This window comes from Mirounga leonina, unplaced genomic scaffold (genome assembly GCF_011800145.1).
Source record: "Mirounga leonina isolate KUSES-001 unplaced genomic scaffold, KU_Mleo_1.0 Mir_92, whole genome shotgun sequence".
Lineage (NCBI taxonomy): Eukaryota > Metazoa > Chordata > Mammalia > Carnivora > Phocidae > Mirounga > Mirounga leonina.
This window is the reverse complement of record NW_023270852.1, coordinates 26,597,145-26,615,375: the sequence shown is the minus strand read 5'-3', so window position 1 is coordinate 26,615,375 and position 18,231 is coordinate 26,597,145. Positions and strand designations below refer to the sequence as shown.

At 39.0% G+C, this 18,231-nt stretch overlaps 2 protein-coding genes across 2 annotated transcripts in view; one reads left to right on the top strand and one right to left on the bottom strand.

The window, feature by feature from the left end:
• Nucleotides 1-12,117, bottom strand: part of TMEM135 (transmembrane protein 135) — a 264,244-nt gene extending 252,127 nt beyond the window's left edge. Inside the window, exon 1 of the mRNA XM_034995060.1 lies at nucleotides 11,775-12,117. Within this exon, the coding sequence (XP_034850951.1) occupies nucleotides 11,775-11,915 (141 nt within the window). The 5' untranslated portion in view covers nucleotides 11,916-12,117. The remainder of the gene's footprint in view (nucleotides 1-11,774) is intronic.
• Nucleotides 12,118-13,105: 988 nt separating this feature from the next.
• CFL2 (cofilin 2) lies at nucleotides 13,106-13,789 on the top strand. Its single transcript, XM_034995064.1, is given in 4 exon segments — nucleotides 13,106-13,212; nucleotides 13,214-13,348; nucleotides 13,350-13,459; nucleotides 13,653-13,789. Coding segments are annotated over 4 exon segments (462 nt in total). The 5' UTR covers nucleotides 13,106-13,132.
• The last annotated feature ends 4,442 nt before the right edge of the window (nucleotides 13,790-18,231 follow it).

The window sequence follows — 18,231 nt, the reverse complement described above, 5'->3', positions numbered from 1 at the left end:
AGCCTCTGTAATTGTGTGAGCCAATTCCTTTTAATAAGTCTGTGTGTGTGTGTGTGTACATATACACATAACATTCCCTTTTGGTTATGTGTTTCTGGAAAACCCTGACAAATACATTACATTTAAATTACTTCCAAAATCTTTACTTTCTAGGTTAAAACTATAAGCTACAAAAACCGAATCTAAATATCAAAAACAAAAAGACAAGAAACCAAGTATCATAGACTGACATTTACATTATCTTTTTATAGTTTTCAAAGTTTTTACATATGAGCTATCTCATAGGATTCCCACTGCAAGTCACAAAGTAATTAAGGCAGGATTATCATCTCTTTATAGATGAGGAAACTGAGGGTCACACTATAAATCAGCAAACAAAACAAAAAGTCATATCTTGTACTTTACACCCAATGCATACACATGTTGCCTCATCAGGTACAGATAGCCAGCTTATTTAAAAAAAAAAAAAAAACTAGGACAACTTTGTTAACAACATATGCTGGAGAATACAAGCAAATCTTCAAAAGTTTTCCTTAGCTACTTATTATAAAGCCTCCCTATAATTATCATGAAGCTTTAGTGATGACCATTAAGCCTTATAATATATCTTTACTCTCAATAAAAGGGCTACAATCAAATATATATGGAAGTTGACATTGGCTTTAAAGATAAACCTGAATATATACTTTAGATGTGATATTGAGAAAAATATGATCACAAACAAGACTCAGATTAAGCCCTACATACATTATGCCCATGTTCCGAACCAAGTAATATTAATATTTTTGATAATGTACAGAGTATTGAGAACACACACCTGTTACTTCCACTTACTGATACAACTTACCATGTAATACTATAATCTTAAACCAAAACATTTTTCATACCCTGTCATCTCCTGCATATTGAACTACAAATATCATGGACTCTAATAGGAAATACCTTAGTTAATGCAGAAAACTTCTAACAGTACACTTCTCATTGAAGAACTTTATTCAGATGAAAAATAGAAAGAATGTACATATATTCCAGTCTCTCCAATAAGAATATTGAGTATACTGAATTGAATCCTTAAAACAGAATTAAAAATCTCAAGCCGGAGAAATAGGGACAATTTGAGCCAGAGAGGAATCACAGATATGGGGATTATGCAGGTTAAATACCCAAGTGCCTTACCATTTGTTCATATATTAAATCCCAGTCACAGAAGACAAAGCCATCCTCCAAAAGTTTTTGTTTTTTTTTTAAAGATTTTATTTATTTATTTGACAGAGAGAGACACAGCGAGAGAGGGAACACAAGTAGGGGAAGTGGGAGAGGGAGAAGCAGGCTTCACGCGGAGCAGGGAGCCCGATGAGGGGCTCGATCCCAGGACCCTGGGATCATGACCTGAGCCGAAGGCAGGCGCTTAACCGACTGAGCCACCCAGGCGCCCCAATTCTCCAAAAGTTTAAACTGCACTTGTACTCACATATTTGCTAAAACTCACTCATGCTGAAGCCTTAATAATTAGCCCTGCAACTACTTGCTGGATATAACATCCCTTACTTTTTTTTTTTTTTTTTTTGATGGGATAATCCTGATCATCTACCCGAACCAGAAAAAAAAACTTAACCACAAATTTAACCATGAGAAAAAAAGAAGAGCACAGAAAAAGAAAGCTTTAAAAAGATGCTTAACTTCCCAGATCTCACAATTTTGTCTTAAACATCCTTGATTTACCTTTAGATGAGTGAGGACAAATAGCTTTTCTAACATTTACAATGACATTTGTAATCTTTTGTAACTGAAAACTTCTGACTACCTTATTTATAAAATACAGATTTTATTATAAAAGAGGTTCAATCTCAGTAAATCTAGTAATCAAAGTATTTGTATGGTCTGAGATACCTTATAATTGCCTTTGGCTTTCAGTTTAAATAAGAGCCATAGTCAAAAGGAAAAAAATCAAATTCTTGGCCAGAATACTGGATTTAAGAAAATCATTAAATACTCTCTGTAAAGTAATTGCTTCTTATTTCTCTCAGTTTCATGGTAAAATTTGGGTTTTGTGTCATAAATGTTAACCCTAATACATACATACTTAATATATATTCATATATTCAGGAAAGCTTTCCAAACCCACCATATTAGAAGGGGTCGTCCTCTTGTAACACTCTCTATAAACACACTGTACTTCTTAATAGCAGTTAGCAACTTATCACAGTTGAAAGAATTTTTTGTATATTTCTTTTACATTTATCTTCCCCGTTAACTGTAATGTCCAAGTACATCTTGTTCCCCCACCACTGTATTTCTGACACATTGTAGGGAATCTGTAATATTTGAAATGAAAGTAGGAAAGCAAGAGTGGGAGAAAATGAAGACTCAGTAAATACAGTTACACTAACACTGGATGGGCTCCAAATGGAACTATGAGCACACTCTGAAATTCAGTCTGATCCTGATTACAACTCAGCGTGCCCCGTGCTTGAGAGTTTCTGAGACACAGGTCTGAAAAAAAAGGTCCCACCTCTACTTTCTGCAAGGTTGAGAAATCGCGACAGGAACAAACCCACTTCTTACTGCCAATTGATACAAAGGTATTCTTTAGGGCAACTCCCAAACTGGACAAATCACAATCCAAACTGCCAAGATCTAGTTAGAATCAAGAAACCAATGCAACCTGACACATGTAGTAAGTCAAAAGACTATACAAAATATAAATGGTAATAAGTTGAAAACACTGTAAATTCAGCATCTTATAAAAGAAACCTGCTCAAATCTAATGATATTTGATCTAGCATTATTCCTTCTTTTCACACTTTTCTTCCACATATAAATTCATTTTACTGAATATTTTCCAGTGCAGCTAAAAGCAGAATTACTTAAAATCTGCTTTCATTCACTTCAATTATTAATTCTCCTTAGGTATAATTATGAGGAAAGAGACCATCATATACAGTCTGCAATATCAATGGACAATACTAATTTGATTCACCAATAAATCAGGCTCATTAAATGAATACTTTTTAACTACACTCCTTGTTTCCCAAAATGAAACAGACTTGTATTAAACACGAAGGAAAAAATACACACAAAAAATCTCAAATGACAACACTCTGAGAGGAGATGAATTAGTAGAAAAGCTAAAATGAGTGATAAACCAAGAGACAATTTTAAAGTTTGATCTCATGTCAAGATTCAAACAAATCTTTAATATGATACTCTGCTATGATAAAATATCTTAAGACCCCTAATCATCAAAGCATCAACTAACATTATACATTACTATGTGGCTAGTGCAGTCCTCAGGGATATAAACATATTTCCCATCACCATACCATGCAAGTAATGCAAGAAATTGTACCAACCTGTTCTGAAAAGACTCTCCAAAAACTTTTTATTTAGCTCTTTGTTAAGCAGTCACTTCAATTAATTCCCCTTCCCTAATTATCACCTAGCACAGTACCTGTTAGTCAATTAATATTTGATGAGCATATTATAAATGTGTTATCAAAGTTCTACCACATTTTTTAATCCCTTTTTTAGGGATATGTTTGTGCTTCAGCCTTTCAATTCAGGTTGTCTCGTCATAATCAATAAAAGTAATTACTTATATGTATATTGTTTATACACAAACAGCAAGATATTTTTCTCTCAAAGTCAAAACTCATAAAAAGAGGAAATCTCCTGTATTAGTTCACTCCTTAGAAATGTTCATTTTTTGACAATCTGTTGTTAAATTTTAAGATATTCCTCAGAAATCAAGAGCTCTCTATTCTAAATAGAAAAACTTAGATTCAAAAATATAAATCATGTAATTGTATCTGGGTGGAGGTGAATAAACAAAAAAGGAAAATGGTATGATATGTAATCAAACAAGCAATAGCCAGATCACATAAGATTCTGTAGGCCATGGTAAAACTTGCACATTAATTGAGATGGAAAACCACTGGAGAGTTCTGTGCAGAAGAATGACAAGTAAGGATTTATATTTTTTTTAAATATGACATAAGGGGGCGCCTGGGTGGCTCAGTTGGCTAAGCATCTGCCTTTGGCTCAGGTCATGATCCCGGGGTCATGGGATCAAGTCCCGCATCGGGCTCCCTGCTCAGAGGGGAGCCTGCTTCCCCCTCTCCCTCTGCCCCTCCCCCCAGCTCATGCTCTCTCTCTCTCTCAAATAAATAAAATCTTTTAAAAAAAAATAGGAGGTAGATATTTTACCCCCATTTTTTGATGAGAATACTGGGGTTCAAATATGTTAAGAACCTTGTCAACATCACAAAGCTAATAAGTGGCAGCACTGAGATTCAATCCCATGCTCTTCGCACCTCTCAATACTTCCCAAAACTCCCTGCTCAAGATTTCTCTGCAACATTCTCTTTTCAACCTCTTCATACCTCTGACTGCTTCTTTCATTTTTTTCCCTCTACTCCAAAAACAAGCATTCCTCAGACTGTCTTCTCTTTCTAAACTCTCTCCTTTGTTGACCTACCATAATTCAACTCTCATCTCTATTCTTATGACATCTTAATCTAAATCTCTAGCCCCATCTTCTCTCTAGATTTGCAACTCAACATTTCTCAATGCTTCCTGGTCATTCTCCAGTCATATATTGCACTAGTAGCTAAAACCCAATATAGCCCCAAAGCAATCCAACATAACTCAATGAAAATACTTTCTCCAAAGCACTACCTCCTACACATCCCAATAAACAAGGCTTAAAAGTGTATAGTGTCATTTGATTCTTTCCCCTACTTTACAGTGGCTCCCTCCTTTCTCCAGGTGGGTTTCTCTCTCTACCAAAATATATTATTTTATTGAAGAGGAGAAACTTTCCTAGAGAGAGGACCACTCCTTCTTATGTAAAGAGAATTTTCTAACGAAGATGCAAAAGTAAGTAATGCTGACGTTGAAATACGCACATTAAGGGTTTGAAGGCTGTTTAAGTTTTTTTAAATCAACCAAGTATCTGTTTTAATAAGAATCTACTGACTCAGAACCATGAACAGTAATGGATCATAATACTTAGGTCCTATATTCCAATATTTATTAATTTTTATCCCTGATCTATGATAACTGAAGAGGCAAACAACAGTAAAGCAGATATGGCCAGGTACACTGAGACAATTGCTACAGGAAAGGGTGAGATGAGGAGTGTTTAGTAAGTCTTCAACTTTCAACTGAAAATGATGTGCTGGAAGTGCACTTTGCACTCCACAGAGATCAGTCAACAAGAAGTCACATATTAGAAACAAATTCAACGAACTCAAAATGTCATGTTGAAAAATAAGAGAATTCTTCTCTCATGCTCTCTGTGTCTCATTCTCTCTGTCTCAAATAAATAAATAAAATCTTTAAAAAAAAGAAAAATAGGAGAATTCTTAACGTAAGTGCTTATTTTTTTAAAAGATTTTATTTTATTATTTGACAGAGAGAGACACACACACAAGCGAGAGAGGGAACACAAGCAGGGGGAGTGGTAGAGAGAGAAGCAGGCTTCCTGCCGAGCAGGGAGCCCGATATCGGCTCGATTCCAGGACCTTGGGATCATGACCTGAGACGAAGGCAGATGCTTAATGACTGAGCCACCCAGGTGCCCCTCTAAGTGCTTATTTTTAAAAAAGACCAAATGACTGTTACTGTTGGTTTAACAACAAGTTATGTAAAAATCATCATTTATTTATTGAATAGACAGATAAAGGGAATCCCTTACCTCCGCCCCCTAAACTAGGCTTCAGACAAAATTTAAAGAGGGATTAGTTAATACGTTTACAAATTCCATGATCTCCAATGGTCAAATAATCCAAACAGCTACTCTCAGCAGTCTGTATTCTGCCATGACTTTTTCTCTTTTTTTAAGTTAAAAACAAAAACGAATGGCCTATTATCAAGAACTTCGAAATCTCATGGGACACCTGGGTGGCTCAGTCGGTTAAGTGTCTACCTTAGGCTCAGGTCATGATCCCAGGGTCCTGGGATTGAGCCCCTGCATCGGGCTCCCTGCTTAGTGGGGAGTCTACTTCTCCCTTTGCCTGTCGCTCCCCCTGTTTGTGCGCTCCCTCTCTCTCTCTCACTGACAAAAATCTTAAAAAAAAAAAAAAAAAAGAACTTTGAAAAGTCTCATTGCTGGTCTCCTTTGCTCTAGAAAACCTGCTCAACCACCGCCCTTACAAACTCCTTCTACACTGTGTGCCAGCAGCACTTTACATACTATGCCTCATTTAATCTTCACAAAGATCTCCCAAGGAAAAATTTACCATTTCTCCAATACTGCAGACACAGAAATAGAGGCTTAGAGTGGTTGGGTAATTTGTCTGAGGTTACCCAGCTAATAAGGAATGACCTGCAATTCTAACATGGGCAATTTGATCCCAGAGTCCAGGATCCTGCCTGTAAGCCACACTAAATACAAAAATCTGAACAACCTCCTACAAGTAGAGTCAAGCTTTGGAAGTTTTCTAGAATTACCATTTTTTTCTATAAAACTGTGTGAGAACATTTTTAAAAAGTCCACCTTAATGAACAGATTTCTTCCGTCAGTGGTTTCCAAGCCTTTTGCAACTAACTAGAGACTGTCCATAAATTGTTTTTTTTATTTCTAAGAATTCCAACTCTTGCTTAAATGTTTATTCCGTTTAGAGGTGATGAACTGAGAATCAATTAATATGGCTCAAAGGGAATCAATATTCTATAAATATTTTTGTACGCTGAAGACGGGTATAAACATCTGAAGGTCAATGAAAAGGCAGGTTTTTAAATCATTCCTTCCCAAAAGTGCAAAAGGTTCTACTTTGCAGTCAGCTACCTGTAAATGCCAGTACCCTAACCTGGAGGTCCTCAAGAAAGGCACCGAGGAAAAGCATAATTAAGAAAGGTCTTAGAACCACCTGAGTGAGTTAAGTGAGCAAGTCTTCCTTCTTAAAGAAGAGACCTAAGAACTTGAACAGCATAGAATCCATCCCCCTAAATGGGCAAATGTGTATTCTAAATTTGTATTCTAAATTACGGAGGGCACTAGCTTTCATTAATTTTAGTGACAGCCTAGGGTTTAAACAGTTTAACAACTATTTCCTGTGTGTGTGTATGTGTGTGTATGTGGAAAGGGGTACCACTTGTTTTGAGATGTGTGGTAATAACTAACATTCAAGAAATGAAATATAACTTCCTGAAATACATTTCTGGTACATGCATAAATTCTTAACATATATTACAGTACACACAGGATTCTTTAAAAAAAAATACATGAAGTGGATGATGAGGACTGATGTTTTTTAAAAACTATAAAAACACAAAGATTCACTATTAAAAGGAACAGTCCACATATATTTCAATATAGTTTAAGCATTAGAAGGTGAATACTAAGAACTGTAGATACGAAGAGGGAAAAGATGCAAGAGAGCAGTAGATATGAAAGGAATAAAAGGAATCAGTTTAGTACAACACACACGGTAATATTAAAATGAAAAGTAGAGAGATAAAACCCAGTTTATAGGCTCCAAAAAATACTCTTGATTAAAATTTCCCCCAAATCAGCTTCCCTTCAACATTTCTCCTTTTCTATCAATGATGGCAACAGCATCAATCAGATTTAAAGTCCTCAAAGCAGAAACAAGTCCTCGCACTACCCCAATACTCAGTCTCTAAGTCCTATTCATTCTTCCTATGAAATACTTATCTTATGAAATGCCTCTCTCGTAAGATGCCTCTAAAGCTGCCCTTCCATTCTCTCGTGCTGCCAAGTATCTCCTTACTCCTGAACTATTCATGAGTTCATTCATTCACATTTGCGCTCATTCAGACACTTAACTAAGCACTTATTGAAGTACTGTGCTAATTCTGAATCCAAACCACCACCCTAACAGGACACAGAACATATGCACTGTTTTAATAACAGCAGCACTTTACTGGGGCCCTGCTATGTGATAGCTGCTATTCCTACACACTACTATCCCACCTAAGTCCTCAAAACAGCCCCAAGAGATGAGTATAATTATTTTCTGCAAAGCAAGGAGACTAAGGCTCAAAGAGGTGAGGTAATTTTCCTGAAATCACATTGCAAGTAAGTTGCAGAGAGGGATTCCATGGGAACTGGCTCTTTCTACCCCTTAGTGAATCTCCTGCATCAACTCCCTAAATAGTCTTTCCAATCCCGTCCACCCAGTGCTATCAGATTCATCATCTCAAAAGCCACCATTTTGTACTTGTAACCCCTTTGCTCAAAAAAATCTCTATGGCTCCTTTAGCCTGACCTCCAGTATGACTTTGAGTAAAAAAAAAAACAAAAAACAAAAAACAAAACCCTAGAACTGAATCCTGTCTCTCCCTTACTAGCTCTTAATCTGGGAAGTCACTTAATCTCTCTAGCCTTCAGCTTTCTTACCTATGAAATACCTATGAAATGTGGATAATAAAACGGAGTTGTATAAGGATTAAACAAGATAAAATACGTAAAGGTCTAAGTTACTAAATATTCAATAAATAGGAGTTGTTATAGTTCATAACTCCTGTACACAAAACTTCTATTTTAGCCAACCAATATACATATTGCTTCACTTACAAAACCACTTAGATTTCTTCTCAATTCACATTATTCTCCCTCCTCTCCATTAAGAATAAGTATTCTAGAGGTGCCTGGGTGGCTCAGTCGTTGGGCATCTGCCTTCAGCTCAGGTCATGATCCCGGGGTCTTGGGATTGAGCCCCGTGTCTGGCTCCCTGCTCAGCGGGAAGCCTGCTTCTCCCTCTCCCACTCCCCCTGCTTGTTATTTCCTCTCTCACTGTCTCTCTCTCTGTCAAATAGATAAATAAAATCTTAAAAAAAAAAAAATAAGTATTCTACAAAAGTCTCCTACAAGGATCAATGTCTGTCCCTCCTTATCTTCATAGCCCAACTCAAATGCTACATCTGCCAAAAAGCCTTGCCGTAACCATCTTCAGTGAACTTTATATCTAACTTAAATGTCACTGGGGTAAGAGGGAAGAAAAAATGCCTAATTCTTCAAGACCTACTTTGAGCCAGGAAAATATGTGATACATCTTCAATGCATTCTTTCACTTAATTCTCAGAGACAGACAAAGTAACATGGACAAACAGCTAGTAACTAATGGAGCTGAGATTCAAATTCACATGTCCTTGATCCCTTTTAAAGTCCACTTCTTCCCATTCCACCTTTTATCTTGGCACTGGAGGTTACATATTTAATCAACAACTATCCAACACTGACAAAGAGTACAGTGTTCCTATTTGCTCTAAGTAGCCCCAGCCACACATACAAACATAACTGAAATAAAACTGTCATGAAATAATGCTTATCCTTAGTGCCTGCAACGGACTCTCATTTTTTCTATTCTCTTCTATTTCACTCAAAATAAAACATTGGTGGGGGCACCTGGATGGCTCAGTCATTTAAGCGACTGACTTTTGATCTTGGCTCAGGTCTTGATCTCAGGGTTGTGCGATCAGCCCAGGCACAGAGCCTGCTTAAGATTCTCTCTCTCCCTCTGCCCTCCGTGCTCTCTCAAGGACTCTCTCTCTTAAAAGAAAATAAATAAATAAATAAATAAATAAATAAATAAATAAATAAATAAATAAATAAATAAAACAAACCTTGGTCAGTTCCCATTAATTTTATTTTTTTTTTTAAGATTTATTTATTTTAGAGAAAGAGAGCATGGTGCGGAGGGCAGAGGGAGAGAGAAACTCAAGCTCTGTGCTGAGTGCAGAGCCAAACATGGGGCTCAATCTCACAACCTTGAAATCACCACCTGAGTTAAAACCAAGACTCCGACGCTTAACCAACTGCGCCACCCAGGCGCCCCTCCCCCCAGTTTTATTTCACAACCACTCTTGAGCAGCAACCCAAAGTCTAAAATACACAGCTATAAGGGGCACAGGGCCAAATAAGATGAAGAATTTATCCTCAAGAAGTATTTAGTTGGAGATACAACAGTGAATCGCAAACTTTTCCTGACCCCTGGCCCCACCCTACCTGTTGTAAAAGAACCCCTGTTCCTATTGCTCCCTTGAACTTCTCTATCATGGAACATAACCAATAAATTGTCTAGGCTGTAGATATGACAAAAATCGGGCACTCAACAAATAGTTGTTAAATGAATAAATGAGACACATTAAAAGTACAGTGGATTTTCAGAGGGAGAAATTAGACAGCATAAATTCTCTCCCCACCTACATCATAATCCCCTAAGAGCAGGAACAATCTTTATGTATTTTTTTGACTACATCAAGAGCTCAATATTGTTTGTATGTTCTGTTTAAAAAATACTGAGCTACAAACTAGCCACAATTCATGTGGAAAATCAGATGAACATGGATCTTTGCCAAAGAAAATCAAGAGAGAAATGTCAAGCTCCAGTAATAATTTTATTATTAGCTTCTATTTTAGATCCTTCCTATTCAAAGTGTGACTCTTGATCCAACAGCATCAATACTGCCTGACAGTTTGTTAGAAATGCAGAATCTCAGGCCCCACCCAGACCTACTGAATCAGAAACTCTCATTTTCACATGATCCCAGGGTGTGAGGGGGTGGAGGTCTTAAGTTTGAAAAGCATGGGTCTATAAGGTAAAAATGAAACTGATTTCTGCAAGCTCAGAGAAAGTTACCAAGTTCTTCTTTCTTATCTCTGTAATAAACAATCAGACTTTTCAAGAAGCACCACAAATATGGCCATGACACACTTTCTGGCATATTAGGCTACAAATCCAAATTACTACTCAGTGAGAAGTAAGAACTGACCATCCATTGAAAATTCAATGAAACCCTTAGGAAACATACAAAATGTATGATCTCTCCCTTCTTAGGGCACACACTCTACTGGGCAAGAAAATGAGAGGATGAACTTCGACGGTCAAGTATCAAGGACAAGGTTATAAAAAAAAAAGATGCTGGTGAGAACATTTAAGAATGTTTTATTTAAGAATAAACTTCTTTTGGGGCACCTGGCTGGCTTAGAGCATGGGACTCTCCAGCTCAGGGTCGTGAGTTTAAGCCCCACCTTGAGCATGGAGCCTACTTAAAAAAAAAAAGAAAAAAAGAACACATTTCTTTTAACAGTTCTCAGTGATACATACACGTATTTACAAATATTCTCTACTCAAAACTCCAAACTTAAATTGCTTAGGTGACCTAAAGTCAGGTCTTTTAATCACCTTCACTGACTCAGTCTGGAATCATCCTTTAAATCAGCACCCAAAATCTCAACCAGAAGTCTACTCTTTGAACCTGCAAGAACACTTGCAAAACCCTCAAGCCACAATACTATCATCCCAAACTAAGACAAGATCTGAGCCCACAGGGATTTGCTGTCAAATATGCCCTTAAACAAAAAACAAAAAACAAAAAAATGGAGGGGGGTTATAGAGGGACTTAGATGAGGAAAGACTGCAGGGCATTTCTCCTCGCCTCGCTGACCTACAAACTCCTCTCCATCATAATGCAAGAGAGAGGAAAAGTACCGCAGTTCCCTTAATTCACAATTTTAAGTGTCCTAACTTAATCTTGAAGTTGGGAGCCCACCCCCTTCTCATCCACAGGCATTCAGTTGACAGCTCAACCTCAAGTTCCCCTCCCCCTTCTCCCGCCCAATGTAGCATGTGAGATTTCCGCCCCTTTCGACCTCCACCATGCCCCCCCCGCCCAAAAAACCGTCTGGTCCCTCCAAATGAGACCCCGACACAGAACGAGTTGCCCAGGCCGCTCGGAAGCACGACTACACTCCCTGGCCCATCCTCCACACTAAACTCGCCGAGGGAGGAGTTGATGGATCTCACCAAGTACAGCGGAGCGTAGATCTTCAGGGACTCCTCCAGGGCGCCCCTGGTGATCTGCACGAAGGAGACCCCGCAGGAAGGGTGCCAAGTGTGGCCGATCTCGTAGCAGTTATGAGGGATGGACTTGCTGAGAGCCGCCATGACGGGGAGTCGCACGGAGGGGCAGCGAGGGGGTGCGCCGAAGTGCCGAAGGGAGCGGGGCGGGAGGGTGCAGAACAAGCGCCCAACCGCAGCCAGCGCGCCAGGCCCGCCGCTCCAGGTGCAGAATGGAGGGGAAAGGTCACGCGAGCAGGGTTACTCTGGGCCAAAGTCCTCGGATGTTGAGCCCTCGGCGTATCGCAGCTCGAGGGGGCGGAGCGCGCACCGAGGAGGCGGGGAGAGGCGGAGCGTGCGCGCGCCCGCCGCCCGGAGCCCGGCGCGGCGGGTGGAGCGCAAGAGCTAAGAGCGCGGCTCGGGGACGCGCCCGTCTCTCCACAGCCCACGTCAGCCCCTAGCTGGAGCGCGAGCCCTGCAGCGGGTACGCAATGGTAGGTGACTTGGGTCTCATTGTACTCCAGTCTCTGTCATCTCAAAGCCCTGCCAAGTAGAACCGAGGGCTGTGGAAGAAGGAGATGAGATGTCTTTGTTGGGAGCTGGTGGAGGAAGATGGTGGCCAGAAGAGAACCTGGACAACTGTCCTCCTCAGAACTGCCAGCTCCCCTTCCCTAGAGTGCCCGGTAATAAATGGCTAAGGCTTCCTGCTGTTAGCGACCGCACTGCTCCCGACTGCTGCGCTTTCGAAGTTCTGTGGTGTCTGAGAAGCTTCAAAAATCTATTAGCCAAGTTTATACACTTCCGGTGTGGTGAAAGGGCAGTAGATCATCCTGTCCAAATCCTGGGCCCCTGAGTGGTTCTTTCTACGGTATCCAGGACAAGTGCTTATCAGCCAAATGGTGCACACACTAGAGGGGGCAGTGGTCTCACACCTGATAGCGTGGCCATCAGTTGGCATAACAACAGACCTGTGTGACCTATGAATCATTTAACCTCCCTAAATGTCAGTTTCCTCACCTATAATAACCCAGTGTCTTTGGAATTCTAAATTCTATAGTTTCTTAAAGCAGGAGCTTACTACCTTTAGAGGAATCCCGTTCTAATCTAGCCTTCATTCATTCCACAAGGTTTTAACTGAGCACATACTATTTTTCCAAGCCCTGTTCTAAACTCTGTAGATTCAGATGTGAGCAGGAGAGTCAAAGTTTTGGCCCGCTCCTCCTTCTCCTCCCACTCCCACCAAGCCTGAGCTGCTGCTGCAATCCCTGGCATTGTGGTTTCTGGCATTGCTAATAAATGATGATGTCAGCGAAGTTGTTAATGATATGAAAGTAAGGAAATCTTCTACACAGGAGGAGATCCAAAAAAAGAAAGCAGTTCTCTTCTGTTTAAGCAAGGGCAAAAGAAATAATTGTAGAGAAAGCAAAGCAGATCTTGGTGGGTGACACTAATGATACTGTAGAGGACCCCTACACATCTTTTGTGAAGTTGCTATCTCTGAATGATTGCCACTTTGCTTTGTATGATACCACATTCACAACAAGAGTCTAAGAAAGAAGACCTGGTATTGAAATTATGGGGTCCTGAAAGTGCACCTTTACAAAGGGGGATGATTTATGCTTGCTCTAAAGATGCCATTAAAGGGCGCCTGGGTGGCTCAGTCGGTTAAGTGTCTGCCTTTGGCTCAGGTCATTCCTGGGATCTAGCCCCGCATCGGGTTCCCTGCTCTGTGGGAAGGCTGCTTCTCACTCTCCCTCTGCCTGCCGCTCTCCCTGCTTGTGCATGCGCTCTCTTTCTCTCTCTCTCTCTCTCTGTCAAATAAATAAAAAAAAAAAATCTCTAAAGATGCCATTGAAAAGAAATTTACAGGTATTAAACATAAGTGGGAAATAAATGGTATGGACGATATTAAGGACTATTCCTCACTTGAAAAGAAACTGAGAAGCAACAGAGTAGTCTCACTTGAAAGAAAACCCTTATAAAATGACAGTCAAATGCCATCTGGATGTCAGGGAACTTCCACTTCTTCATTTCAGTCACTAAGAATAGTGTTAGGTTTTGTTCTGTTTCGTCCCCTTCTCAATGGACCCTTCTAAACCAATGAATGACAGAAATATCATTCATTTAAGCAGCCTATCAGTGATTGCTATTAGGCTGTTTCAAATTGTTACTTTTACACAGAACCCAAGGACTGCCTTCCCATCATATTTTAGCCAAAACAACTAGCTATATGCCTCCCTTGCAGCAAGGACTACAATGAATGGGATTGTCAATGTGAATAACTTAGAATACTGCAAAGGGTAAGCTAATTCAATGTACTGAAAGTATTATCCACTTGTCAGAGGGTAAACTTTATTCAGTATTATTTATAGTTGCACTTGATTGCAGTTCTGTGAAGCTCCAGCATTCTTACACCTCACCTTCCTTGGCAAGTCTAATTTATGACATGGCAGGAGGGATATAACACCATGCATCGAAAGCACTTTTTTTTGATGAATTCAACACCCCACTCCAAGGAGGATTGCCAATTAAGTTGTGTTAACTGGGTCATCAACTTATCCTGGTACCCAGTGTTCATTCTTCTTAAAAGGAACAGCTGTTATTGCTGCCTTTTTGTTTTCCATTAAGTGTACAGTACTGAATAAGGGTAACAGTTTTATTTATCATGTGAGTCTTACAACACTAAAGATATTTTGAATATCAGTCATGATGGCAATTTCTGTATAAAAGAACCTCAAATGGAACATTATTTTTAACACCAAACTCCCCATTGTCACAAAAATGGCCACACTGCAATAAAAATTATAGCATATCACAAAAAGGGGGGGCAAATTTTCTATTTTCATAAAGCTAGCACTCTAGGGGTGAAGATGAAAATAGGCAAGGAGACTAAACAAGATAATGGGTGTAACTGGTGTAATAATAATTATAAGACAGTATAAATAAGATAATATAAGATAGTTAAAGGAAAATCAAAGAGGAATGCTCATTGGTGAAAAGCCTAAAATAACAGTGGTAAAAAGATAAAACTTTTCCCTCTCTCTCTCTCTCTCTCAGGTAAACATTAGCAGTCCTAGACTAAGACAGTGGCTCCATAACCATCAGGGAGCTCAGACTCCTGACATGTTCTGCCAAATTTACCTGTGCTTTCCAGCCTGACTTACAAAATAGCTGCTCCATCTTGAGCCATGACATCCACATGACAGCGAGGAAGGCCGGCAAAAGAGGAAGAGAGGACACACTTCCTCTTTTAAAAAAAACTTCCCAGAAGACCTATGCAAATTACTTCTTACATTCCATTCGCCAGAGCTTAGTCACATGGCCACACTAAGTGGCAAAAGAAGCTGGGAAATGAGGCTTTTTCTATTGGTTGGATAATGCCCAGCTAACACGTAGGGTTTATGACTGAGCAAAATGGAAAGAACAGATACGGGGTGGGGGACAACAAGCAGTGTCTGCCATTGTTCTGTGCCTCTAGCTACTCAAATTTCTGGGCACATTGTTCTTCCCACAGATAAACATACCCCCCCTTCCCAAGGGGGCCAACCTAAAGTCCTGTGCAGTTACCCATCCTATTCAAAGTCCAGGATCTTTCCCAGGAACAAGTACAGCTCTCCTAATCAGGTATCTCCCGGTTTCACATACCCCATCTACAATGGTGGCACAGGAAAAAGATAATCACAATTTTTTTTAAATTTCCAATTCAAAATATGACAGGATCAGAAATACAGCATAAAACTTATCCACAAAAATTACAGGAATAGGAATTTTAAATTATAGGAATTTTAATAATCCATCCCTGAAAATCTGATGGTGAGCAGGAAAATGCTAAATGGGGGCCTATTTTTAACAGGGATAAAAATAAAATGTATTATACATCAATCGCAGAATTCCTAAAATGTATTTAAAATAAAGTAAAATGCCAAATATAAGTAATAAACTCTTGTGTTGGTATGTACAATCCTTAAAAAATGGCATCCTAATCACCAGTTCATACAGTTGCTAACTCTCAGTTGCTTCCGAATACAATAGCACATGTAGTTTGCCTGCATAATGATAAGCATTATGTTTACCATGTAGCACAACAAATACATACCAATAGCTAAGGAAGTTTTTAAATTACAACTAAAAACAGGCAATTTCTTTTAATTAACTGTTAAAAGGAGATGAAGCTTGAAGATACTTAAGAAGGAAAGAACACAGTTATGGTCACAGGTGCCAAAGATGAGAGTGCTGGTGAGTTGGATGGTGGAGGGCAATTTCAGGCAACTGTCAGATTCAAAGGAATGGAAAGGGTATTCTCTATCTTTGCTGGTGCTGCTGGAGAGACTCTAGAACAGGGAGGCATTGATAAATTCTCAAGGAGCATCATCTGTGCTTCAGAATCAAAAAAAAAAAATTGCAAAATAGAGCAGTTCTCAGTAAACCTGTAGTTCACATTTGTAAATTTCTTCATAAGGTATTGTAAGACATGTGTTTTAAAAGAAAGATTTCTCATCATGCCACCATTAAGTTTAAGGGTAATATTACACGTGTTATCTACCTGAGCCGTTTATTCTTTTAGGCTCCCTAGGAGCAGTGGTTGGCTGGATACTCTCTTGTGCCTTCATTGTTGCTTCTTTTCCATAAAAACAGCTTTAGGGTTCATCAACCAGGTGAAGCAAAGCATTCCTTCAAAGTAGAAGCACAGTGAATGAAGGAAACTAATCTGGAAATTTGCAGCTAAATTCAAAGGCTTTGAAGACATGCCAGGCTGAAAATTATTGCTTTTGCAAGATTCTGCCTTTGAAGATGTCCATAAAAAAGAATGGAAGAGCTCTTATGATTTCAGGCGGAGGATTTAGCAACACTGAGTTGGTCAGCTTTACAGCAGTCATTGGAGAGATGTGTATCAGGCATAAATACAATGACAAAGCATGGCTCAAACTAAGTATGACACTGTGGTGTCTCTTAATTCCAGCAATATTCAGATACACATTCCCTTTGTTGATACCAGGCAAGCTTTTCAAAATAGTTACATATGATTCTGATTTTCTACCAATTTTGTTTACAACAGAATTTCACATTTTTCTTCACATCATCTTATTTAAAATATTATATTCCGTCCTTAAGGTAAAAATAGAAGTTTTTGCCATATAAACATTGAAAGCTATTGTGTGGAGTGATCCTTACACTCTTTCAGTCCAAGGAGGTACTGCTTCTGCCAACATAATTCTCTAAAAATTTGGAAGATTCTAAAAAAATAAAATAAAATAAAAATTTGGAAGATTCTTATGCTCGTGTTCCCTCTCTCACTGTCTCTCTGTCAAAAAAATAAAATAAAATAAATTTTAAAAAAAGATTCTTATATATCAGATTATAACCACCCCATTAAAAAAGCCACACCCACAAATCTCTTTGAGACAGCCGCTTTCCATCTTGAGCCAAGAGTCAGAAAGCTGTTTGAAAATGTCCTTAAAATATTGGAAGCCCTTTTATCAAGCTAAGAGGGTCTAGGAGAACAATAAAATATTTCTACAGTCTTACAGCTGCACCCTGGATTTAACCTTGGCCTTAAAACAATTCCTTACTTTCAGAATCATTTACCATCTGGAGAGGCTCAGAATAAAAATCAGCTTTATTTTTGAACCCAAAGATCCTAGGTTCTTTGTATTTCCTCGAAATTCTGCTTAAAAATTGAATAGTTCTTTTTATTTCATCTCTCTGTCTTACCACACATAGTTTTTTAAAAAATCAATTAGTCCTTTCAACATTCTGCCTGGAAATGTGAACCAAATGTCCTATAATTTAGCAGGCAACAGTGTTGCTAAACGTTCCTCTACTACGTAACGGAGATCGCTTTTCTCCAGCTTCTGATAAGAAGTTCTGCTCTGTCCTTCAAGCCTTCAAGAATGCCACAAAATGCTCTCAAATAACCTTACAAAAGATTCAGGTACACTGTCTATAAGATTCCCATTCTCTCTATGAGTTTGATGATGTCATCAGAACTTGTATACTATGGCTAAGGACTCCATCCTCCCCTACTTCGATCTCTTACCACTCCCACTGCAGAATTTGAAAGTAAGAGACTTAAGATTGTTCTTTGATAGGAAAAACACACAATCCACACATACTAGGAGTAGGTATGTAAAAGGAATGCCTCAGAGGCCAGCCACATCATCTAAAAAGTTAGACCGAATGCAATAACATGCCTAAAAAGAAAAGGTGAAGCATTGAAACCAAAAAAGGTGAAGGATTGAAACCAAAAAAGGTGAAGGATTGAAACCAAAAAAGAGGCAATTCAGGCCATGCCTAAGGGAGTGGAAACTGTAGTTCAGGGACCTCGGGTATTCTGGACCCACTGGCAAACTATCTTTACTGTGAAATGGATTCACAAGTGCTTTCAGAAGGATGTCATTGAACATTTGATTCAACCAACTAATGC